Here is a 12,990-nt window from a genome sequence, read left to right on the forward strand (position 1 = left end):
GTCAAAATTGCCATTGATGGCACCGTTAACTTAAGTCCCTTTATGTGGTCATAGTCCCTAAATGAGACGCGTTTGACCAAAATTATGTCGCATTCATTTGAAACGTATATGACTTGCAAAGTTTCAAGTTACCAAACGGTTCGACAACAAGTTTAAGTTTACAAAAGTAGTAAAGTATAAATGAAATGACTTGCGACATAATATAAGTTGAAAATCACGATTGCTATAAATAGCGTAAGTATGTAGGCTTTAAGTTGAATTCAAAGGTGTTATCACTAGCGTATGCATGTATGCTTGACTCCAAGCAAGAAATCAAAGTATGTGGAAGCAAGTATCAAGTAGCCAAGTATGAACCTGAGAAACATATAGAAAACTGTCAACGAAAAATGTTGGTGAAATCATAGGTGTAATTGTAAAAGTATGTTTTTGAACCACAAGATTTAGTATAAGGTGATTATCCAAATCGTTTACATTCCAAAAGTTGTTGTTTGTATCATGAGTACCCAATTACCAAGGCTTAACTGAATAGTACCTCTGCATCATAGTGTTAGAACCTACACTATATCCCGAAAATACGTTTCATTCATCCGAATGAGGGTTCGTCAAACCCGTATGGCCACACAACATAAGTTCTCGCTTACACCCTACAAGTGTAACTAATGATAATTGGACTTGAGGATTTTTGTTCTAACTCGTACGTGGAATGTTTGTTTTCATACTTGTGTTCAACGTATAAAAGTATAAACCGTATATGTTTCTCATCCCATGATTTAAAAGTATAAAAGTTGTTGAAAAGATGGGACTATGATCTCACCGTGGTTGCATGCCAAAGTACTTGTAATTAAACGTTGTGCAATGAAAGTTGCTTAGTCTTGACCTAAACAAGTAAGTTATATCAATACCGGGTAAGACACAAGGTCGGTCGAAATGTGTTCAATTAGTCCTATGGCTCGTTATGACTCGATTATATAGCATGTGAATCAAGTTGTCAAGTTTCATGCAAGATATAAGTACAAGATAGAGGTTATAACGATTAAACAAAGTATTGGTTAAGTTTGAATAAAAGTCAACTTTGGTCAAAGTCAAAGTCAACGAAAAAGTCAACACATTCGGGTCGGGTCTCGGACAATTTTTCTAAGTTATATAATCATATATGAGCATGTTAGAACAAGTTACATGTTAATCGGAGGTGCGTAGCATAGTTGGAATTAAATGAAAAAATGCAATTTTGGACAGCCCTTGATAGACCATCTGGACGGCGTCCAAAATGGCTGGACGGCGTCCAGCAAAGAAGGCCTGGACGGCATCCAAGGGTTGGGACGGCGTCCAAAAACACCTGGGCTGCTGAAGTGCTGAAATTTGATAAGTCTCGAACCAAAACTCATTCAAACACAAATTATGAACCGAAAACACTTGCAACACGTATCTTATATCGTTGGAAAGGTATTTTGACAAGGAAAACAACTAAGAACATATCATCAATCAAATCCAACATTTACAACAACAAAATCCTCGTCAAATGATCGTTAAAAGTTCATTATCAAAGTTTCAAGTTCGTAAAACGCATTTCATGATTCGGGAACTTACTACACACATATAATATGTCGTTTCGTAGGTAATTACGCATACAATATAACTAAACACTTACCAACAACATTGCAAAGAATTTGGTGCATCTAAAGTTCATATTTAAGTCTAACAAACCCTAACCAAGAATCATAAACATACAATTCATGTTAGTGAAGCTTTCCAAGTCAGCCTACACGCCAAATTGAAGCTAATGATGCTAGTAACACATTTAATACATGAGCTTTAACATAACAACAACATTTAATCAACTAAAACTCAAGATTAAAGACACCCATTTTCAAGTTCATGCTAGTTACTCAAAACATCAAGAACACGTAAACAAATCACATATTCATATTATACTTGAGCCATAGACACTAACTAACACCATTTCAAGTCTATAAAAATGAATTAGAGAAATCTAGAGTTTATAGAAACTATACCCCAAGCTATGAAATTGGTACCAAATTGAAGAGGATGATGCAAGGATTCCAAATATGTAATTTGTTTTGTGATGAGCTTCCTAGATTGGATTTAGATGATGAATCTTTGATTTTGTGAGTTGAGAGCAAAAATGGAAGTAAGAAAAGAGAGAAGAGGTTGAATGAATGAGTGGTGGTAACGGTGGGTTGACTAGTTGACCTAGTCAACTAGTTTGCCCACTTAGCAACTTTAGTCCCTCGAGTTTGAAAGCGGGTGCGTGAATTAACCAAACGAATTATTTTAAGTACACAAGAGTAAACGGGAGATGTTATAATTAAATAACAAAATTATTGAAACGCTAGTTAACGGAAGGTACGAATATAGATAACGAAAGATATTATCTAAAAAAAAGACGTGCGTTAAAATAAATTAATGGAAAAAGGTGGGTTATTACAGGTGACGCCATATCCATATTCATATCCATTTAGTTTTTGCTCATCCATATCCATATCCATTTAATTTCAGCTCATCCATCCACATCCATATCCAATGGATTAAGCGGGTTAATGGATATTCATTAGATGTTCAAAAAATGTTATAATATTTCCTAATATGTGATAAAAACAAAACGTAATATTCAAGAACGTGTATTCTTTGTCTAATATATAACATTAATTGTTAAATTTGCTATTACACATAGATTACGATAAATTTAATGTGTAATATGTATATTCTTTTATTAAAACGTGTTTAGTCGTAATATATCATAGTTAAATAGTTGTATGGTGGCAACTAAATGTTTGTGCAATGGTAAATTCATTTGTAATAGTAAATGTTGTAGTGACCCGAATTTTTTCATGTTTATATATATTAAATGAAATTTATATTTACATGATTAAGTGTTTCCAACATGTTAAGCAATCAAACTTGTTAAGACTTGATTAATTGAAATAGGTTTCATATAGACAATTGACCACCCAAGTTGACCGGTGATTCACGAACGTTAAAACTTATAAAAACTATATGATGACATATATATGATTATATATATAATTAACATGATATTATGATAAGTAAGTATCTCATTAGGTATTTTAACAATGTGTTATATACATAAAATTGTGTTTATTGAATTAAGAAACTCGAAACGATATATATAACGATTATCGTTATAACAACGTCTTACTAATTACATATGAATCATATTAAAATATTGTTACACTATGTTTAATCATGATAAATGATAAGTAAACATGTCATTATGTATATTAACAATGAACTACATATGTAAAACAAGACTACTAACTTAAGAATTTCGAAACGAGACATATATGTAACGATTATCGTTGTAACAACATTTAACTGTATATATATCATACTAAGATATATTAATATATCATAATATCATGATAATGTAATAATTTAACATCTCTTTAGATATAATAAACAATGGGTTAACAACATTTAACAAGATCGTTAACCTAAAGGTTTCAAAACAACATTTACATGTAATAACTAACGATGACTTAACGACTCAGTTAAAATGTATATACATGTAGTGTTTTAATATGTATTCATACACTTTTGAAAGACTTAAAGACACTTATCAAAATACTTCTACTTAACAAAAATTCTTACAATTACATCCTCGTTCAGTTTCATCAACAATTCTACTCGTATGCACCCGTATTCGTACTCGTACAATACACAGCTTCTAAATGTATGTACTATTGGTATATACACTCTAATGATCAGCTCTTAGCAGCCCATGTAAGACACCTAACATATGTGGGAACCATCATTTGGCAACTAGCATGAAATATCTCATAAAATTACAAAAATATTAGTAATCATTCATGACTTATTTACATGAAAACAAAATTACATATCCTTTATATCTAATCCATTACCAACGACCAAAAATACCTACAAACACTTTCATTCTTCAATTTTCTTCATCTAATTGATCTCTCTCAAGTTTCATCTTCAAGTTCTAAGTGTTCTTCATAAATTCTACAAGTTCTAGTTTCATAAAATCAAGAATACTTCCAAGTTTACTAGCTCACTTCCAATCTTGTAAAGTGATCATCCAACCTCAAGAATCCTTGTTGTTTACAGCAAGATATCATTCTAAATCAAGGTAATACTCATATAAAAACTTTGATTCAATTCTTATAACTAGAACTATCTTAATTCGAGTGATAATCTTACTTGAACTTGTTTTCGTGTCATGATTCTACTCCAAGAACTTTCAAGCCATCCAAGATCCTTTGAAGCTAGATCATTTCTTGTCACTTCCAGTAGGTTTACCTACTAAACTTGAGGTAGTAATGATGTTCATAAGATCATTCGATTCATACATATAAAACTATCTTATTCGAAGATTTGAACATGTAATCACTAGAACATAGTTTAGTTAATTCTAAACTTGTTCGCAAACAAAAGTTAATCCTTCTAACTTGAATTTTAAAATAAACTAAACACATATTATATATCTATATGATATGCTAACTTAATGATTTAAAACTGGAAAACAAGAAAAACACCTTAAAACCTGATATACGCCGTCGTAGTAACACCGCGGGCTGTTTTGGGTTAGTTAATTAAAAACTATGATAAACTTTGATTTAAAAGTTGTTCTTCTGGGAAAATGATTTTTCTTATGAACATGAAACTATATCCAAAAATCATGGTTAAACTCAAAGTGGAAGTATGTTTTCCAAACTGGTCATCTAGACGTCGTTCTTTCGACTGAAATGACTACCTTTACAAAAACGACTTGTAACTTATTTTTTCGACTATAAACCTATACTTTTTATGTTTAGATTCATAAAATAGAGTTCAATATGAAACCATATCAATTTGATTCACTCAAATCGGATTTAAAACGAAGAAGTTATGGGTAAAGCAAGATTGGATATTTTTTTATTGTTATAGCTACGGGAAATATTGTAACAATTCTATACAAATCATATCCTAGCTAACTTATATTGTATTATACATGTATTCTAATGTAATCTTGGAATACCATAGACACGTATGCAAATGTTTTGACATATCATATCGACCCATGTATATATATTATTTGGAACAACCATAGGCACTCTATATGCAGTAATGTTGGAGTTAGCTATACAGGGTTGAGGTTGATTCCAAAAAATATATATACTTTGAGTTGTGATCTAGCCTGAGACGTGTATACACTGGGTCGTGGATTGATTCAAGATAATATATATCGATTTATTTCTGTACATCTAACTGTGGACAACTAGTTGTAGGTTACTAACGAGGACAGCTGACTTAATAAATTTAAAACAGTAAAACGTATTAAAAATGTTGTAAATATATTTTGAACATACTTTGATATATATGTACATATTTGTTATAGGTTCGTGCATCGGCCAGTGGCCAAGTCTTACTTCCCGACGAAGTAAAAATCTGTGAAAGTGAGTTATAGTCCCACTTTTAAAATCTAATACTTTGGGATGAGAATACATGCAGTTTTATAAATGTTTTACGAAATAGACACAAGTAATTGAAACTACATTATATGGGTGAATGATCGAAGCCGAATATGCCCCTTTTGCTTGGTAACCTAAGAATTAGTAAACCGATCTACTAATTGACGCGAATCCTAAAGATAGATCTATTGGGCCTAACGAACCCCATCCAAAGTACCGGATGCTTTAGTACTTCGGATTCGTTTATATCATGTCCGAAGGATTTTCCGGAATGATAGGGGATATTCTTATATGCATCTTGTTAATGTCGGTTACCAGGTGTTCACCATATGAATGAATTTTATCTCTATGTATGGGATGTATATTGAAATATGAAATCTTGTGGTCTATTATTATGATTTGATAATATATAGGTTAAACCTATAACTCACCAACATTTTTGTTGACGTTTTAAGCATGTTTATTCTCATGTGATTATTAAGAGCTTCCGCTGTTGCATACTAAAATAAGGACAAGATTTGGAGTCCATGTTTGTATGATATTATGTAAAAACTGCATTCAAGAAACTTATTTTTGATGTAATATATTCTTATTGTAAACCATTATGTAATGGTCGTGTGTAAACGGTATATTTTAGATTATCATTATTTGATAATCTACGTAATGCTTTTTAAACCTTTATCGATAAAATAAAGGTTATGGTTGTTTTAAAAATGAATGCAGTCTTTGAAAAACGTCTCATATAGAGGTCAAAACCTCGCGACGAAATCAATTAATATGGAACGTTTATAATCAATATGAACGGGACATTTCAAATGTGTTTGCATATATCTATATTTATGTATCTATATATGTATTCCGGGTGATAATGGATATATCCATGGATGAAAGTTTTCATCCGTATCCATATCCATATCCATATCCATATCCATATCCATTTAAATTCATCCATATCCGTATCTACATCCATTTAAATTATCCATATCCATCACGAAACGGGTGGATCGAATGAATATTCACTGGATCGGGTGATCATTGTCATCCCTAGCCTCCATGCGTTGGATGGGCATATTGTTTGAGTGAATTCGGATATGAACCAAAGATTTGTTGTCTGATGATTTAGAGCTCTTTCTGTCAGTAAGATAGCGCCAACTCATCTTTAACGCCAACCTATGTACACATAGCGATACCTATATATGTTGGTAGTATTTGTTGTCAAAAGTTAATCGTACTACTAATTTTATCCAATGGTTAAACGGATTAATTCTTTTTCTATACTTTATCTGAGAAAATGAGTATTTTTATTACGATTACATGGCCTCATCAGATATCACAACAGAAAAAGATTCAAGAGTTGAGGGCCGCTATTTTGTTGAAATTCAAAAATGCAGACAATGGTGAATTTACCTCGTATTTGTAAAGAAGAAAGTTACTTCGACATGACTATTTTTCATATAGATGTTGCAATGTGAATTTTTGTAAGCATAATAACACACAGCAAACTCAAAATGATAAGTTGTTATATCTCTTCGATAAATATAGATAACTAGTTTTCCAACCCTCGCTTCGCGTCGGGGTTCGATCTCCAATGTATTTTATTATGTTTATTTTGCAAAATTATTTCGTGGCTAACGATGATGTCGTTGAAGCGCAACTCGAGTCGAACGAAAAGGTATAACCCGTCAAAGATTTAGATGTTATCTTAAATTAACAATATGTGTGTATTTTCGCATTTCGCTATGGAGTTGTTGACTTTTTAAAATTTAACTCAATTAACTCGTTAGCTTATATTAACACCCCGTATGATTTAAGAATAGAATATTTACCGAGTAATATCAAAAAAATTACTAAATAATTTTTTTTAAAAATAATAAGACCCATATGTATATGTTGTTAATAGATGAAAATATGTACGGAGCCCGTGAGGAAAAAATTAGCGTGTATGAAAGTGGACTCAAATATTTAGCGTTTTTTAAAAAGCGTCCGTTTTGCGTATAGTTAGTGACATTGTGTTCGTAAAATTATTTTGAGCCTAACGATGGTGTCGGAAAAATTTAACTCGTTGCGGGCGAGAAGATATGATCCGTTGAATATTTGGGTGGAGTTTAGTTAAAAAAAATTATGAAAATGTTGATTTGACACTTTACCCCCCTTTTTGGGGGGGTCAGTTTAAATTCCGAACAAAGTGTGGGGGACTTTTTGGAAAGGAGGGAAAAAAAGTTAAAAGACGGAAACGCCGTTGGTACTATTCATGGATTTTGTCTAATAGTTAATATAGTAATGTATATGTAACATGACTATTTTTTTTTGTAAGGACGAAAAAAGAAAAAGAAACGAAAAATGTGACTAACATTTAAAAATCTCGTATAACCTATAAACTCCAAATTTATTTATGTATCAGAATCAGAATATTTATTTACGCAGAGTGCAAACTCCGTTAATATTAAACACACAATTCAACCTCAAATACAATTTGTTGTACTACGAACATTTCAAAATAATCATAACATAAAATTATAAAATAAAATTAAAATTCGAAAGGCCACTCGAAAACAATCTTTTTATCCGTCGAATAAAAAGAGGGATAATTTTCTCTAATCGAATAGGGGAATAATTGTCTACATCTCACCTCATGCACCAGTCAGTCATGTGACATTGGATTTTTTTGTTGTATTGATAATTGAAAAAATTAGCTGACTTGTAACATGAACAAATATTATGTTAGTACAGCTCTCATCATGTACTCCAATAATGACCAATGTGTCCTACCACAAATAATACAATATACCCCAACAAACATACGTCGGTTTTTTTCCATTTTTACACACTTTCTGCTAAAAATCCTAACATCAATCCATAACACACCTACTTCGTGTTCTTAATCTAGGTTATAATAGCACAAAACTTCACAAGCAAACTAAGCACCTTCATAAACTATTCCAGCAAAACCGCCATTATTGCTTTCACAATAGCATTTTTCCCATCTCGAAACCTGTATTAAACCATTTTTCCAAATAATTTAAGGGCAGTAATATACCCACAATCTTTTTTGCTATATCCACTATGAATATGCATTAACATATTGTATTGTACAACCTGTTAACGCACACTTATGGTGGATATATAAATGCCCATAACTTAACCTTAGTAATCAATCAAGCATTGATCTCTGAATTGCACTGTCGTTCCCGACTGCAGCTCCTCCTGCCCCAAAACATGCTTGAACAGCTTGTTTTCTCGAGCCTGAGTGCACTAAATTTGCCTTCCTCACCCGAGGCGGTTCGGTTAGACGGTGAACCATCTCGAGCCTCATCATCTCGTGTTTCAGACGATGGGCATGAGCTATCGCTGCAGGTGCACAAAGGCATGGTAACTGAAGGAAACGGACTGCAAGTTACCGGGCAGAATAATTCAGGTGAAACAGAAGATACACGGTTTTTGCTGATTTCGGGGGTGGATTCGGTTGGTTCCCGAGGGTGAAGCATGCATGGGGTACAAAAACCGAGAGGAATGTGTAGTTTGATATCTTTTGCAGGTGATCCGGGTAACTTTGTAAATGAAATGATGCCGTGTCGGCATAACGGGCACGGAATGGATCCAGCTGGGCATAATGACTCGGGCGGGTTATTGCTTGTTGAGCATAAATAAAGGGCACACCTCACACATAGTTCATGCCTGCAACCTGAAAATATATAATATAAACCATATATATAATTAACCTATTGACCTATAATTAATCATAACATATAATATATTTATGTATATGTATATACATATATCATAGCAAAACATAACATAGTATGGATAATATGCTACGATAGCAAACCTTCGGCAGCCACTGTGCAAGATCTCTCCAGGCAGACAGCACAAATATCAGTATCATCATAAACGGTTGCTGAGGACTGCAAACCACACTCTCTGCAAAATTATTGTGTGATTTTCAGATGTATAACTAAATTAATATATATAATAACTATATTTACTAAATAGAGATAGTTAGTTGTGATTACCTTGCTATGTTAAGTACACTCATTAGAGGCAACGATAAATAATTAGACGGAGGGAACAATGGTATTGCCAGGTCAGAATTTGGTGCCAATAACGGTTCAAGCCAATGACGACCCCACGTTCTTGCCACGTCAAGAGGAAGCCACCTAAACAGCATACATGTTTTCATAAACAACTATACAATAGGAAATAGCACAAGATTAAAACCATAACAAAAAAAAAAGTACCCGTTGCAGTTTAATGTCAAACGACTAGCACCTCTTGCAAGCAGAATCTGAATAATTTGAGGGAAAAAAAATTTAACATAAAGAAAAGGAGAGTACTTTTAAAACGACAACGTCAAGATTCAAGATTATATATGATAAACTAATCACCTGACTACATTTTAAATTACCACCACAAGCAGCATAATGCAAAGGAGTACTTCCAGCTCCTACAAGACAATGTAAGTAAATAATCAAAGATAATAGGAAGCTATATTTGTTTAAAAAAATGAAACTAATTGTATAATCAGATCAGATGATCAGTTGAAAATGCAAATCTAAACACCCAAAGTGTCTAATGATAATCAATAATATTTAGATCATGAACAACTGACATACCTATTAAATCCATTGACGTCCCATAATGGAAAGTAACGGCTGACGTATGTGCATGCAAATCTAGAAGCAGCTGTAGACAATCGGCGTATCCATTTAGCGCAGCCATGTGCAGAGCCGTTATTCCACCATCAGCAGCTTTGTTTACAAATTTCACCAGTGCACTGAAATCACAAAAGGCCGATATTATTAAATCACTAATTGAATCTCAAATGTTCATAAACTAATTCGATAGGATATCATATAAGCGCCATCCGTTTCAAAGTCATAAAACTAAGAGCATAATGTCTGTAGGACTATTTGAATGTGCATTTTGAAACTTATAAAGTGACGTTGACCTGTCACAATCGGATAATTTACTATAATGTACTGCGTTGCAGGAGATAGTGATTGAATAGGTGAATGTGGTTATGCTGTTGCAGGAGATAATCAGATATTGCTTGAATTGGCTAAGAAGCAGAACTAACTAATAGTTATATATAAGTAGTTTGTATCATATACTGTATCATATAATCATGCATATTTTGTAACTTAGTGTGTTAAAAGGGTGTTTTTAACGAAATTTTAATTTTGTTTGTTTTCTGTTTTAAACCGAAACCGAACCAAAAACCGAATTCAAATTCGGTTCGGTTTGTTTTGACATTTGAATTCGGTTTTCCGTTCGGTTTCCGGTTTTTCTTTGAGAAATTTATAAACCAATTAAACCTAACAAACCAAAAAACATACCGATGAACGCCCTAATTACAACTTACTCTTTTATGGAGTATTAACTAAAAAAAGATTTAAAAATAAGTGACAAAAAAATATATTCTACAACTCTTATTGTTACTTTTTTGCAGAAGTATTTTTTACAATGAAAGGAGGATATGGTAAGAAAGAAATGTTATCATGTTCTTCTATTTCAGGTTTACTACTACAAGTAAGCGCTAAGCTTATAGTCCAAAGTTTATTATTGAAACTCTAAACATTCTAAAGATCAGCATCACTGTATCCAAAAACTAAAAGCAGTCAAAATAATAATCAGTAATATTACTATAGAAAACTCGATAACTAAATCCAAACCTTTGGTCATATTTGTTTTTTAGACCATTGCCTCCATCACCAGTTATTTGTGCATCTGTAGCTTCAAAGGGAGCACTAGGCACAAAATCAGCCACAACAAGTCGTATGCAACGTACATGCCCATTCACAGCAGCAAAATGGAGAGCCGTTCTCCCGCTAAGATAGTCGGCCCTCGTAACCTACAAATACACCAAGTCAAGTTACAAAACAATTAAAGCTTTCAACTTTATTCAATACCGATACAATTTAAAAAAGATAGCTAACTTACATTGCATCTAAAGAGCAAAAGTGTTTGAACAACTTCCCAGTGCCCATATCGACAAGCTTGCATCAAAGCCGTCTTCATATTACACAAATACACAACAGTTCGATTATCAGAAAATTTACACACATAAATCCGTACATAATTCACACTACTCAACAAGTCAAACATGGACTATTATCACCTCAATTGTATCATATGTGTGAAAATAGCGCTAGATTCCAACCAAATTCATGAAAATTAGATACCTAAACAAAATTATCTGATCAAAACAGTTCTGGAACTAAAATCAGCTGATACCTAGGGTTTAGAACCTCGAATTACCTCGATTATTCATCAAAACGAACTTCGATTTTAACACAAAAGGTTTTAACTTTTAACAAAACCTACTAGAATCGTCAAATACACTAACCAAACGATATCATTGTAAAGATCACCTAAACAAAATCCCTTTATTATGATAATATATATATAAAATATATAAATACAAATTATTAAAATGCTACATGGATACTAAAAAATGGAGATCGAAATCAAAGATTATTACCTGACCACAATAATTCCTAGAATTAACATCAGCTCCATTATCAAGCAACAATGCAACAATCTACAAAAAGATCAAAACATATATAAACCTAGGTCAACGATAAAACAATACTAATACATTCAATTCAACAAAAAAACAATAAATAAATAAACAATAAGAATAATAAAGAAGGGAGATGAATTATACATCGTTATGGCCTTTAGCAGCAGCAAAATGAAGAGGTGAATTAAGACCACCAAAAGTAGAGTATTTAGCTAAACATGGATTACAATCAAGTAACATTTTAGCTTCAACAAAATCACCGTCTCTTGCTGCCGACACCAATCGTTCACCTGAAGCTGAACAGCCGAATGAATTCCCCATTTTTTTTTTTTTTTTTTTTTTTTTTTTGTTTCTGGATCGGTACTTTCAGTTAGGGTTTTTTTTTTTTTTTTTTTTTTTTGTTTAAAATATACTCCAAATCCAACTTGTTTGATTTAAAATTAGGTCAACTGTCTGTCTGTTTGGATATATTTACAAGGAAATTAAGTGAATTTCCATTTTTGTTGAATTGGATTACGTGAATTACATAAATAGTGTAAAAAGAGTTTGGGGATTATTTTAGGGTTTTGTTATGAAATTGGAGGAGCTGTGGTGGGTTTGTGGGTTGGGGAGTTTCTTTTCACCGTTAATTAAATTAATTCTGCATCGATTGTTGCTCATTTTTCTAGTTTTACCTAAATTTTCCGACTTTTCCTTTTTTTTTTTTTTTTTTTTAAATAAGTGTGACAAAATCATTATTTGTACATTAACGTGATAAACAATAATTATATAACTAGTTAAAGATCCGCGGTTTTGCGGGTATTATTAAATGATAATATTTTAAGAAAAATCTTCAACAATCATGATAACATAAATAAACAATATAACATTCCAAAATTTCAAATGTGTAAAAATATAAATGTAAAAATCTTGTTAAAAGAGTAACAAACTTGAACTCGAAAGTAGTAGTAATCAACTGTTTGTATATGCTAATAGGTTCGACCTATAACGTTGCACCTATAACGTTGCAGGCAGTGA

General features: G+C 32.4%; 1 protein-coding gene across 2 annotated transcripts; it reads right to left on the reverse strand.

The window, feature by feature from the left end:
• Positions 1-8,169: 8,169 nt before the first annotated feature.
• Positions 8,170-12,590, reverse strand: LOC139893391 (E3 ubiquitin-protein ligase XBAT33-like). 2 transcript variants are annotated; one of them, XM_071876555.1, is made up of 11 exons: positions 12,118-12,590; positions 11,932-11,991; positions 11,391-11,462; positions 11,123-11,301; positions 10,064-10,224; positions 9,836-9,894; positions 9,689-9,735; positions 9,464-9,607; positions 9,280-9,371; positions 8,597-9,135; positions 8,170-8,445 (listed from the first exon to the last, which is right to left on the reverse strand). In XM_071876555.1, the coding sequence occupies exons 1-10, from the start codon at positions 12,292-12,294 to the stop codon at positions 8,609-8,611; spliced, it is 1,518 nt and encodes a 505-aa protein (XP_071732656.1). In that variant the 5' UTR covers positions 12,295-12,590; the 3' UTR covers positions 8,170-8,445; positions 8,597-8,608. The 2 variants fall into 2 exon arrangements, with proteins under 2 accessions (XP_071732656.1, XP_071732655.1); XM_071876554.1 differs by having other exon boundaries at positions 8,170-9,135.
• Positions 12,591-12,990: the final 400 nt, after the last annotated feature.

The sequence above is a fragment of the Rutidosis leptorrhynchoides genome, chromosome 2, assembly GCF_046630445.1.
Source record: "Rutidosis leptorrhynchoides isolate AG116_Rl617_1_P2 chromosome 2, CSIRO_AGI_Rlap_v1, whole genome shotgun sequence".
Taxonomy (NCBI): domain Eukaryota; kingdom Viridiplantae; phylum Streptophyta; class Magnoliopsida; order Asterales; family Asteraceae; genus Rutidosis; species Rutidosis leptorrhynchoides.